The sequence below is a fragment of the Cucurbita pepo genome, chromosome 1 (genome assembly GCF_057944985.1).
Source record: "Cucurbita pepo subsp. pepo isolate OVF chromosome 1, ASM5794498v1, whole genome shotgun sequence".
Classification (NCBI taxonomy): domain Eukaryota; kingdom Viridiplantae; phylum Streptophyta; class Magnoliopsida; order Cucurbitales; family Cucurbitaceae; genus Cucurbita; species Cucurbita pepo.
Window position 1 is genome coordinate 5,178,993 of NC_141798.1, and position 12,571 is coordinate 5,191,563.

At 35.8% G+C, this 12,571-nt stretch overlaps 1 protein-coding gene across 3 annotated transcripts; it reads left to right on the forward strand.

Annotated features, from left to right (window-relative positions):
* The first annotated feature begins 3,830 nt into the window (after positions 1 to 3,830).
* Positions 3,831 to 9,717, forward strand: KT2 (potassium transporter 2). Of its 3 annotated transcripts, XM_087123434.1 has the most exons (11): positions 3,831 to 4,292; positions 4,471 to 4,537; positions 4,855 to 4,956; positions 5,057 to 5,291; positions 5,378 to 5,623; positions 5,703 to 5,756; positions 6,681 to 6,941; positions 7,076 to 7,128; positions 7,235 to 7,352; positions 7,443 to 7,697; positions 8,485 to 9,717. In XM_087123434.1, exons 3-11 carry the CDS (start codon positions 4,918 to 4,920, stop codon positions 9,597 to 9,599), a joined length of 2,376 nt encoding a protein of 791 aa, XP_086979560.1. In that variant the 5' UTR covers positions 3,831 to 4,292; positions 4,471 to 4,537; positions 4,855 to 4,917; the 3' UTR covers positions 9,600 to 9,717. The 3 variants fall into 3 exon arrangements, with proteins under 3 accessions (XP_086979560.1, XP_086979553.1, XP_086979562.1); XM_087123427.1 differs by having other exon boundaries at positions 3,831 to 4,537; XM_087123436.1 differs by lacking the exons at positions 3,831 to 4,292; positions 4,471 to 4,537 and having other exon boundaries at positions 4,766 to 4,956.
* Positions 9,718 to 12,571: the final 2,854 nt, after the last annotated feature.

Genomic DNA, 12,571 nt, shown 5'->3' on the forward strand with positions numbered 1-12,571 from the left:
TATCTCTTCTTCTTCTTTTCATTAATTTGATATATTCATAAGAAATATTGACTTGTTTTAATAGTATATGTTTTTTTTTAGGTTTCATTATGTGTTATTTATATGGTTTAATTAGTCTTAATATCATTAATAAATTGAATTACAAATTAATTACTTTTATTTGTAAATATATAAATAAATTACTATTCATATTTTTAATCAAATAATTATGATATACCTTTTAAAAGATAATAAAACAGAAAATCTATGTTTCTTTCGGACCAATCTTCCGTGCTGAGTGCAAGAGCTAAGTCACTAATGTGGTGACGAAGGTTATACCTCAGAAAGTCAGCGAAGCTAAGATTTCGTATGTCTTTTTAACGGCTAAATTTTTTTTTATCCGATCAATAAATCAAAACCTCGAACTAAACGTCTACTCTCCTAAAAATGTTAGATCCCACGTTCGTAATGGGCCCGAATTCTTTACATCACACATAAGAGGCATATTCATGGCCCATTGGGACCTTGGTCCATTATTTATCGATGAACTTCAACCAACCAATAATTTTTCACACATAAAATTTAGCATTTTTTTTCTTCCACCACAAATAACTTATATTTTTAGCGTGACAAGACGCTACGAACACTTATCTTTATCTTTCATCCTCTTCTAATATATATAAATTACTTTTTTGAAAATTTTTATAACATCCCGACACGAGAATAATATGGTTTGCGACGAGTTTTGAAAAGGTACAAAATAAAGCGGTTTTGAAAATTCTAAAAATAATATGAATTTCACTTAAAATAACTTTTTAAAGTCGTTCTAAGTTACGTATTTGAATTTTTTTAAAAAAAAAATGTTTAAAAGAAGATGCGAGTAAATATGTCATTAAAACAAAATGTACAAACTTTCCCCCACCTTTCAATGGCTATCCTAGCCTTGGGCCCACCTGTATTGTTAGGTGTGAAGTAAAATTCAACGCTCTTTATAAAGATTTTCCATACGAGTACCAGCTTTTATCTTCATTCACATGTTTTGTTTCAGAGTTTCTATAATTGAGTCATAGAAAGGAAGGTGCAGAGTGTGTCTGTGTAGATAGCAACTATTAATAATAATGTATAATGCTTGGTCATAATAACAACGCCCAAATAAATAAATAAATAAATAAATAATTTCATTACCCATCAATGTCACACTTTAAATATAGTGAATTGATTCATGCTACAAACGTAAACGTCACTGTTAGTACCATCCATTTCCCAATATATAAAATTAATTACTCATCTTTCTTCTTTCTTAGACTTCACATTTAGTCGAATATTACTTATAATTTGATAATGCTTCGTGTTTAAAATTTAAATAATAATTTAGAATTAAAATTGTTAAGAATGAGATAGAAAATATAATTGGGAAGGTGTGTATTATCATTCATATTGATATCATTTAAATAGGATACAAAAAGTACAAATGAGGAAAATATAAAATAATTAAATACTGAGAATAAAATAAAATATACTCTAAATCAAATCATAAATAGAAGAATATTAAGATATAATATCTAAGATATATTCCATAAATAATATATCTCAACAAAAATCGACACCTAATGGTTCGACATTCTTCTATTTCTCCTGCAACATGATCATGTTGAGTTACTCGAAAAAAATGTATATTTAGTTGGTATTAATAGTAACTATCAAAGATTTCAAACCTTTCAACTATAATTTTATATTATGAGTATCACTTTCATTCGAATATGATATCAGTTCATTCATGTACCTCTCTTTTATTCGAGTGAATTAAATTTGAAAGAGGTTAGACAAAAATTTATAAAAAGAAATGTCGTTGAGGGAACAAAATCAAAGGTCATAATCAAAAGAGGTGGCATTTCATTAAAAAAAAAAAACATGATTGGTTCATAATAAGCATATTTAAATACTAAATATATTTTTTAATTTAATCCATCTATATAATTTGACCATATGGAAGCAAAACAATACGACGACACACGAACAAATGTATACGAGGGACCTTATATTTGTGATATGGTGGCCAATTAACCTACTAACTAACTTTGGTGGGTTCTACTCCAACCGATGAAAATTGGTATCTAGTCATTCGAGTCGAGCTGCTCCTACATATGAAATCATTAACTATTTTGATATGAATCCAACAACTGATCACTTCCATGTACCCGAACGAGCAATTACAAGAAGCAATACAAAGAAGATTCAAGAATCAAATCAAGAAAATAATGGAGTGGCTGATATTGGAAAGTGATTAGAAGAGTTTCCATTGGTAGTTGAACTACCAATTAAGACAAATCTTGAATGACTTATTTTCTTCCATTTGTATTTAATAGCATTTACGAGTGATTTGTAGTTGGTGGCTGAACCTTATTATGTTAGGGTTAACTTTTGGGCCTGTAAAGGCATGTAATATTCATGTTTATGATGAATTGTTGAATACAGACAAAACCTTTGTGTTTTCTTGATACCCCTTTGGTGTTATTCTTTTTCAAACCTTGTTTTAGGTTTGATGTTTAAACCGATTCATTGAATTAGTTTTGATCAAACTAATTCTGGAGTGAATTGTCTTGGTATCTAAGAGTGACCATCATAGATTCCAAGTTCGATCTAAGAGTCATTCATCTTCTAACCAGCTCTTGGTTGGAATCAATCCGTTAAGTTAGCTTTCTCTGTGAACGTTTTGCAAGGATTCTAGAAGGACCTCTAACTTTGCAAATTCCAGCATTGTAGGCGCTTATCAATTTTCAATAGCATAATATAAGTGTGTATGCATTTATATATAACCTATCTAAAGTCATTCAACAAAAAAAAGTCGCTCACCGGTAGAATGCAGTTCCAATGGTTGAGATAAAGCTTGTTCACAATTGTCTATAGCTAAACACGGAGACGACTAAGAAAGACTAAATTGAAATGAGGGATACATGAATGAATCAGAAGAGCGATATATTATCTTTGTTTGGCAACAAAATTGAGACGTCCGCCGGTGCTCCCTTCCTTTTAATATTTAATTTTTCAATCAACAATCAAAACATATTATATTAATATATATTTTTTCATAAAATAAAACATATTCTTGAATAAAGAAAGTGCACGAGAGACGTGTTGAAAGGGCAATATTCGAGGTCATGTATTATATTATCACATGTTTGTTCTTGTCGATTTGGTTCTTTTTTTTTTTTTTTATCGTAATTTGATCCATAAATTCCTCCTCTAATATACTTTATTATTATACACCTAATCATATTCTTCATTCCCCTCGAACGTGACTCATTGGGTTAAAATCGTTTTTGAATTAACTCAACGTGAACTTAATTTACTATAAACTGTACTCTTAAATTTTGAAATTTAAATTTAGCTCCTATTTGATTGAATTTTAAAACTGAATTTACCCATTAAAATTTGAATAAATATTTTTTATTTTTAATAAAAATAAAATGATAAATAGTAAAATATGTATTTATTTATAGTCAAATATTTAATTAAGATTTATAATTGGATTGGAAATAGATAAAAATTATTTTTTGGAATGAAAGATAAATAAAAAAAAAAATATAATTATTTTAAAAATTAATAATAAAATTATATTTGTTGAACTAATCTAAAGAATCCATTAATATTTAAAATTTTTATGGATGGGATAGAAGAAATGGACGTGGAGAACATATAATAATTAAAAATAAATTTAGAATGGAGAGAGCATATATGCAATTTTTTTAAGCTGGAGGATTAAAAGTTATCAACAATTTATCAATTCAAATTAGAAAGCTTATGGATCTTCACAATTTCCATTTCCAAGGCCTTCTCCAATCCCAATGCTTTCAAAATCTCAACCCCAGAAAACGTTATGGCCGACCATCAGCCCCATCGCCATTGAAGAACAACCCAATCCCCACAAGCTCTTCTCTGGTTTTTATGTTTTTTTTTAGTAAAAACATAAAAACCAGAGAGTTTTAGAACAAAAGACGAAGTGGGTGTAGGAAATGAAGCTTAAAAATGGCGGAACACTGAAAACTTTCAACAGCTCTGAAAAAGGGCATTGAAAAAAGCTGGAAATATGATAAGCTTTGGTTTGGAGTAATAAAGGGCATGTTCGGCCATCATGTCTTTTGGAAAGCAACCCCATTATGAGTCACATGCCTTTGCTTTTTACCAAATCCAAGAAAAACAAATCCAAAAAAACATTGCTCCTTTTAAGAAAAATGTTCAAAATCAAGTTCATCCAGATTCATTATTCCCTTTTGATTTGCTTATTACGCCAATTTTGCACAATCTTTTGATGGGTAGGCCTTAATATCTTCTGTTAAAGACAGAGAGAGAGAGGAAATGGTCCACTCCAGTGTCCATCAATCGACCGTCTTCGTGGACGCTTCGTTTGTGTGGGACTGTTTTGTAACTGTCATCAGCTCACGTGATCTTCTTTCTTTTTCATTCTCCCGTTTCTGATTTCCTTCGTTTCAGTTTCTTTCTTGTGAACAGGAATTTCAGACGCCATTGAAACAGAGCTTGTTAGAACAGAGGCCTAACAGTGAGTTTTGCTCCCCCCCCTTCTTCTTCTTCTTCTTATTTACTAGTTTCTGTTTTGTTTCTCCTGTTTTACCAACTGGAAAGAGAATAGCTCCAAGAATCTTGTCATATGGGGATTGTAATGATGAGGGTCCCCATGATCTCCATTCTGCATTTATGAGCTCATTATAATATCCTCGAACTCCGATTTTCTGTCTAACAAATCCCTCTATTTCTCCTCTGTTTTCCGTTTTAATGGCGGTTTGATACAGATTTCAAGTGGGTTTACTCAAAAGTGAGTGAGTTATCTTCTCTTCTCTCATTTTTCTCCATTTTCAGGGGAATACATATGAGGGTTTTGTGATCTATAGGATTTAGCTTGAAGATCGAGATAAAGAAGCTATGGATCTTGAGCATGGGAAGTGTTGGGATACTTCAAAGGTTTGTGTTCAATCGAATCTCTAAGCTTCAACTTCTCCATATTTCTTCATTCTAAGAACACCCAGAAGTTGATTCGCCTGTAATTTTGGGTTTCTTTCAGAAGGATTCTTGGAAAACGGTTCTTGTATTGGCCTATCAAAGCCTTGGTGTCGTCTATGGCGATTTAAGCATCTCTCCCCTCTACGTTTACAGAAGCACTTTTGCAGAAGACATCCAACATTCAGATACTAATGAAGAAATCTATGGTGTTCTTTCATTTGTCTTCTGGACTCTCACTATAGTTCCCCTTTTCAAGTATGTCTTTGTGGTTCTTAGAGCTGATGACAATGGTGAAGGTAAAAGAAAGAAAGAAGCATATGGTTAAGAAATCAAAAAAGCATCAAAACCCAGATGATGAATTGTTATGAAATCGCCATTGCAGGTGGAACTTTTGCTCTATACTCATTAATTTGCAGACATGCCAAAGTAAGCCTTCTCCCCAACAAACAAGTTGCAGATGAAGCTCTTTCCACTTACTTGCTAGAACATCCACCGGAGAATAAGAAGCAATCTAAGGTTAAATTGTTGCTGGAGAAGCACAGAGCTCTTCACACTGCCTTGTTGATTCTTGTTCTTCTAGGAACTTGTATGGTTATTGGAGATGGGCTCCTCACTCCTGCCATTTCTGGTACAGTTCTTCTTCTTCTTCCATTTTCTCTTGTCCCTTCAAGTAGTTTATAATAATGTTTTTTTGTTTTTTTGTGCAGTCTTTTCAGCAGTTTCTGGACTTGAGTTATCCATGACCAAGGCACACCATCAGTGTAAGCACCTTGACTTTGAACATCTCTATTAGTTTTCTCTTGAGTTATCCGTTGGTTAGTAGATAAAACATCAATTATCATCGGAACTCTTAGTTTAATTCTCATTAAGAACAATTGGGTGTCGATAAATTTCAACAAAAAATGGAACAATAACAGAAGATCTACAAGTTTCTAAGTTGAAACTAAGTTTACAGTGATTAAAAGTGTAATACAAGCAGTTTAAGAAGAGATAGCCTAGAAAGGAACTTGGGAAATCAAATTGACTGATATCTTTGTCAAATTTTTGAGATACTTTCTGAAATTTTTGTCTAGTTTTAATAATAGAGAGCAGATTTTGGAGAGACAATGGAAATGAGTTAGCTGTATCCAATAAAAAACTGTGCTTCTTTTCTAACTGATGATAAGACAGAAGGTTCCAGTGAGTTCTTTTAGTGTTCTTTGGACTGAGGTACAAGGAGGGACCCAAAAACACAGTCAACTTCCTGTTTTCATTGGTTCTTGTCCTGCTCTCTTTTCATCCTCAGTTGATGTCGGGGAGCCATTAAAATTTTCAGTTTTTCCTTCTCAAAGTGAACTTAATTACTAATTGAGTAACTTGTTTATGTTTAAGATTAGTATGAATTGTTAATTTGAGAGGCTTGATTCTCAAATGATGTTTTGTGTAACATGGAGCAAAGAATCAGCTAGGCTGTGTAGCTTCTAATATCTATTAACTTCTCTAGATTATAGAGCTTTAGGCTTCAGGTGTTCTATTCGAATGAGCGGTAGAGATCCGAGCTTCTAGAACTCGTTGTTAAAGTGTATACTTTCTCTTTAAGGTCGAAGATTTGGTTTTAAAATTTTGATGGAAGATTTGGTTTATCATTCCATTAGTTCTTATCTATATGTTCTTATAGTTAACATCAAGAAGTTACCTTCCTGCAGATGCAGTGGTTCCAATCACTTGCTTTATCTTGGTTTGTCTATTTGCACTTCAACACTATGGGACACATCGAGTCGGCTTCGTCTTTGCTCCCATTGTATTGACTTGGCTACTCTGCATCAGTACCCTTGGCATATACAATATTATACACTGGAATCCACATGTTTATCGAGCTCTTTCACCATATTACATGTTCAAGTTTTTGGAGAAAACGAGGAAGAGCGGTTGGATGTCGTTGGGGGGTATATTGTTGTGCATAACAGGTATTCTTTCACTCCCGTTTCGGCTGTTCTCTATTTCATGTAGAAACTTTCAGTTATAACTCAATAGCTACGATATTTCGAGATCGAATTCTGAAGATCTATGTGGGCTTATCGAATACTTGATTGAATTGCAGGCTCAGAAGCAATGTTTGCTGATCTTGGTCACTTCTCATACACTGCAATACAGGTGATTCAGTTTTCAATGGTCTTTAAGTTGTAACTTCCCTTTTCATAAACAAATAGACTGACAATGCTGCTTCGTCCTGTCTCGCCTCGCCCTCGCCCCGCTTCAGATTGCTTTCACTTTTCTGGTGTATCCAGCGCTTATATTGGCATACATGGGCCAAGCTGCTTACTTATCACAACATCACCATACCACCAAAAACATTGGCTTCTATGTTTCCGTTCCAGGTACGAATCACCGATCGAAATTCTTCACGACTCTCATTTGAGATGTATAAATTACAGTTCTTCAACACCATAATGTTTGTGTGGAAACAGAGAGTGTGAGGTGGCCAGTGCTTACAATTGCTATACTTGCTTCGGTTGTGGGAAGCCAAGCAATCATTAGTGGAACATTCTCCATTATTAACCAGAGCCAGTCCCTTGGTTGCTTCCCTAGAGTGAAGGTCGTTCATACCTCTGATAAGATCCATGGCCAAATCTACATTCCAGAGATCAACTGGATTCTTATGATTCTCTGTGTCGCTGTTACCATCGGATTTAGAGACATAAAACATCTCGGAAATGCTTCAGGTGAGTCGGTTGCAATGTACTTTTCAAATGCTACATTTTTGCCAACTTGGAATACAAACATTCCGTTCTCGATGTTCTTGTTAAAAACCACGAACCTCCACAATGGTATTGATATTGTCCACTTTGAGCATAAGCTCTCATGACTTTGCTTTGAGCTTCCCCAAAAGGCCTTCATACCAATGAAGATGTATTCCGTATAAACCCGTGATCATTCCCTAAATTAGCCAATGTGGGACTACCTCCCAACCATCCTCAATAATCCTTCCCTCGAACAAAGTACAACATAGAGCCTCCCTTGAGGCCTATGGAGCCCTCGAACAGCCTCCCCTTAATCGAGGCTCGATTCCTTCTCTGGAGTCCTCGAACAAAGTTCACCCTTTGTTCGACACTTTAGTCACTTGTGACTACACCTTCGAGGCTCACAATTCTTTGTTTGACATTGCTAAGTTAAGTGCATGACTCTGATACCATATTAGAAACCACGAACGTCCACAATGGTATGATATTGTCCACTTTGAGCATAATCTCTCATGGCTTTGAGGCCTCATACCAATGAGGATGTATTCCTTATAAAGCTCATGATCGTTCCTTAATTTAGTCAATGTGGGACTCCCTCCCAACAATCCTCAACAGTTCTTATTCACATACTTCCCGTTCTGAGTTGTCTGCCCCATCTCTTGAGGCAGAGTCTTACTCTGTTCGACCTCCGTTTGCCTCAAACGTTTAAAAAGTATGGTTTAAACCATAAAGATCTGATTGCAGTTAGCCACTTATTTTTGATTTGCAGGTCTGGCTGTAATGACTGTGATGTTGGTGACAACATGTCTTACATCTTTGGTGATTGTTCTCTGTTGGAACAAATCTCCACTTTTGGCTCTCTCCTTCTTGATCTTCTTTGGATCTGTTGAATTGCTTTACTTCTCAGCTTCACTCACCAAGTTCAGGGAGGGCGCTTGGCTCCCCATTCTTTTAGCTCTCTTCCTCATGACCATTATGTTTGTATGGCACTTTGCCACCATCAAGAAGTATGAATTTGATCTTCACAACAAGGTTTCATTAGAATGGTTACTAGCATTGGGGCCGAGCCTTGGGATTGCTCGTGTCCCGGGCATTGGATTAGTCTTCACTGATCTTACCTCAGGCATCCCTGCCAACTTCTCCCGGTTTGTCACCAACCTCCCGGCATTTCATCGCATTCTTGTCTTTGTATGTATAAAGTCGGTACCGGTTCCCTTTGTACCTCCAGCTGAGCGATATCTCGTCGGAAGAGTAGGCCCAGCTACACATAGGTCGTACAGGTGCATTGTTCGATATGGCTACCGTGATGTTCACCAGGATGTGGACTCATTTGAATCTGAATTGGTCAAGAAACTGGCAGACTTCATCCGCTATGATTGGTACAGAAAGCAAAGAGGCAACTCTTGCAGCGAGGACGATGCATCCCATTCAAATGACTCAACGGGCGAGTGTCGACTGGCTGTGATTGGAACCATAGCATTTGCAGATGCAACTGCTTATGAAGAAACTGTGCAACCTGGAAGTGTATCGGTCGGGTTCCGAACTGTCGATAGCATTGGTGATGTGATCGAAATGGAGCCAATGGGAGAAGAACGAAGAGTCAGGTTTGCTATAGATGATGATGATTTTGAAGGTGACTCACAAGCTGAAACAGAAGCCTTGCTGCATGAAGAGCTAGAAGACCTTGTAGCAGCACAGCAATCTGGGACGGCGTTCATTCTCGGGCATTCGCACGTGCGGGCAAAGCAAGGATCGTCCGTGTTGAAGAGGCTGGCTATTAACTATGGCTACAACTTTCTGAGAAGGAATTGCAGAGGAGCAGATGTTGCACTTAAGGTGCCACCAGTGTCTCTTCTTGAAGTGGGCATGGTTTATGTTGTATAAAGATGCTGCCGCCGCCTTGAATGAAAGCTAAAATATGCCCCATGTAACTCTCCCTCCTACAAACCCACAAGAATTATCTTCCCTTAAACTCAAAAAAAGTCGAGGCTTTAAAGATTAACCCATGATTTTATCAGTGACATAACAGCCTAAGCTCACCATTAACAGTCTTACGATTTTAAAACGCGTCTACTAGGAAGAAGTTTCTACACTCTTTAAGGAATGTTGCTCGTTGAATTAACGTGAAAGGCTATGCGATGTTCCTATTGTCTAGCAAGAAGACCATGGAGGGCATGACAAGATCATACATCATATCAATGCTTGTTTATAGTTTGGCCTGTGTCACATTTCTACCCATGCACGCTTATCATTTGCTACTACAACACTTATACAAGAATTATCGACATTCTTAAATGCCAAAATCTAAGTAAAAACATTAAACCGTAGTTTTGATTCTTCCTTGATCTACAGAGAAAAACGTGTTGAGGGAACTTCCATAAAGGATGCTCGACAAAAAAATCTCTGGAAAAACCCTACCATCTTCTCTTTTCTGAATTTTTCTCGAGTAGAAAAGCTCGTACCTTCATAGCTCGGGGGTTAAACGTGTCGCATATCAGTTGAGTCGGTATCAAATGAATATTGTTGCCAAAATTTCTTCTTTGGGCAAAAATAGGTTGTTAAAAGACAAAAGTTGGGGTGAGATGGGAAGATTCTTTCCCTGGTAGAGCAGTCATTTGGCATTGTCAAGTCGCTATGCATGCCTCTTAACATAATTGATCCAATCCTAACCCAATTTTGTACGGAGATTGGCTGGATCCATAAATTTCCTTCCCTCATTCATCTCATACAATTCGATCTATATTCCAAAACTTTTGTACTTTTCCAATCGAGTATTGAAAATTGAATAACGATACGATGACACGTGACATTATCTTATTGTAAGGTCCCACATCGGTTGGAGAGGGGAACAAAACATTCTTTATAAGAGTGCGAAAGCCTCTTCCTATCAATTAAACCAAGATCCGATAAGAACCCACGGAAAGATAACCAAAATACTAGAAATTCTCCTTGAATTAGCTTAAGGATGCTTAATCAGACCGTGAGTTGGTTTAGCTAGACCACTGTCGACGTTTGTGACTGACATACCTCTCATGACAGCTTCTCTAACGTTCTGAAGCAGTGAGTCTCAGCAGCCACTCCTTTGCAACGGTGGTGCGTGGATCATAGATTGCAACGACGAATTATTCGAAACCCACCAAAACCCTAATAGAAAAATGAGGGAATAATAAATAAGTTTGTCCCCTTGATTCTACAAGGTTGAGAGAATCTTAGGGTATGTGGGGCAAGTAGATAATTTGGTATCAAAGCTATGTTGAGAGGGGGCTCAATGTTGCTTTCAAGACATGATCAAGTTATGATAAATATACACCTTTTTGGACCATTTACACATAGCCATATGGTGACTATTGATGGAGGGTCCTTCAATTTGTTGCCATTCCTACCAATTACTTGCCTTCCCTCGCTCGCATGCAACCCAAATTATTGGCTTTTCTAACGTCTTATGGGCCTCCCTATCCACTATCGAACATATTGTTCTTATATCTTTTCTAACCTCGACTTGTTTTATAATATTAAAAGAATCATTCAAATCCCGTAAACTAATTCAAAACTTTATCGTTAGAGTAGAAAAAAATGTTAGAATGATGAACGAAAAGTTTATGGTATCGAATAATCATTCTTTCAAACTTAATCTAAGCAAGCGTTCTAGTCACGAGTCACTCGAATAATCATTTTTTTTTTTCGAAAAAGATTTGTTTTAAAGAGTTTTTGAATGAATAATTTTTATTATAAAAAATATGATACATCCTAATAAATAATACAATGTTCAAGAATATGTGATATTTAGAGAGGTGGAAGAATCTGCGGCGGATGACATGTGGACGTGACGGAGGAGACGGCGGAGAGTGGGCGGCAAGGGATACGGAGAGGCGCTGCCTCTCGTCACGTGCCTCTTTTTTTTTTTTTTTTTTTTTTTTTTTTTTTTTTTTTCATTTTTTGTCATTAATTTTACCAAATTTTAATTTTTAAAAATGTGACTACCAAATATCATATTTGTTGTTCTAATTTATATAATTAATATATATTCATTTAAAATTCAATAAAAGATTTTTTTTTTTTTTTTTTTTTTTTTTTTTTTTTTTTTTGTTGCCATTTTAAGATCAAGAGTCCAATGATCAATAGCTAATGGGAGAGTTTTGCGTTGTCACGCACGATATGACACTTGCACGATGCTATATCATAATAATGCCTTCAATAGAGCATTCCACCTTTTTCAACGCGACAAGCTTGTAGTATGTCTCTATTTTGCCTTAAACGAGTGACTAAGTCTACTAACTTTATGGTTGGATTTTAGATCTATAATTTTGTAGTCCTCTCGAGTCGATTAACAGTTTTTCTAAAAAAATGGTTATTCGTATAGTAAAAATGTGGGAGAGTGGCTGGCATGCATTCATTGTTCACAAATGAGTAGCATCAACCTATTCATATGGGAGGGCCGGGTGGCAAAATTTGTTCTTACTGTTTTTACAATCTTTATGGATTTGACATTGGAGGTGTCAGCGAGGACGTTAGGCCCTAAAAGGAGTGGATTATGAGATCGCACGTTGATGAGAGAGAGGAACGAGTGCCGACAAAGACGTTGGACCCTGAAGGGGAGTGAATTGTGAGATCTCCATCAGTTAGAAAGGGGAGCAAATCATTCTTTATAAACGTGTGAAAGCCCAAAAGAAAAAAAAGTTAAATATGACAATATCTGTCGGTAGTGGGATTGCACTGTTACACTCTATGATGACACTTTTGCAATATTTTATCACCCGAACGTTGACTAACAACCAGTAAGAAAACGAATGATGTAACAAAAAGAAATTTTGCCCTAAAAGTTGCATATCTTTTTGTTCCCCTCTTCTGATTTAGTC

What these genes read in the sequence shown, in the direction of transcription:
- KT2 (XM_087123427.1), top strand. Translation starts at nt 4,918, where the DNA reads ATGGATCTTGAGCATGGGAAGTGTTGGGATACTTCAAAG. An exon ending in AGCTGATGACAATGGTGAAG is followed by an intron (nt 5,292 to 5,377) that starts GTAAAAGAAAGA and finishes TCGCCATTGCAG; the next exon opens with GTGGAACTTTTGCTCTATAC. An exon ending in CCTCACTCCTGCCATTTCTG is followed by an intron (nt 5,624 to 5,702) that starts GTACAGTTCTTC and finishes TTTTTTGTGCAG; the next exon opens with TCTTTTCAGCAGTTTCTGGA.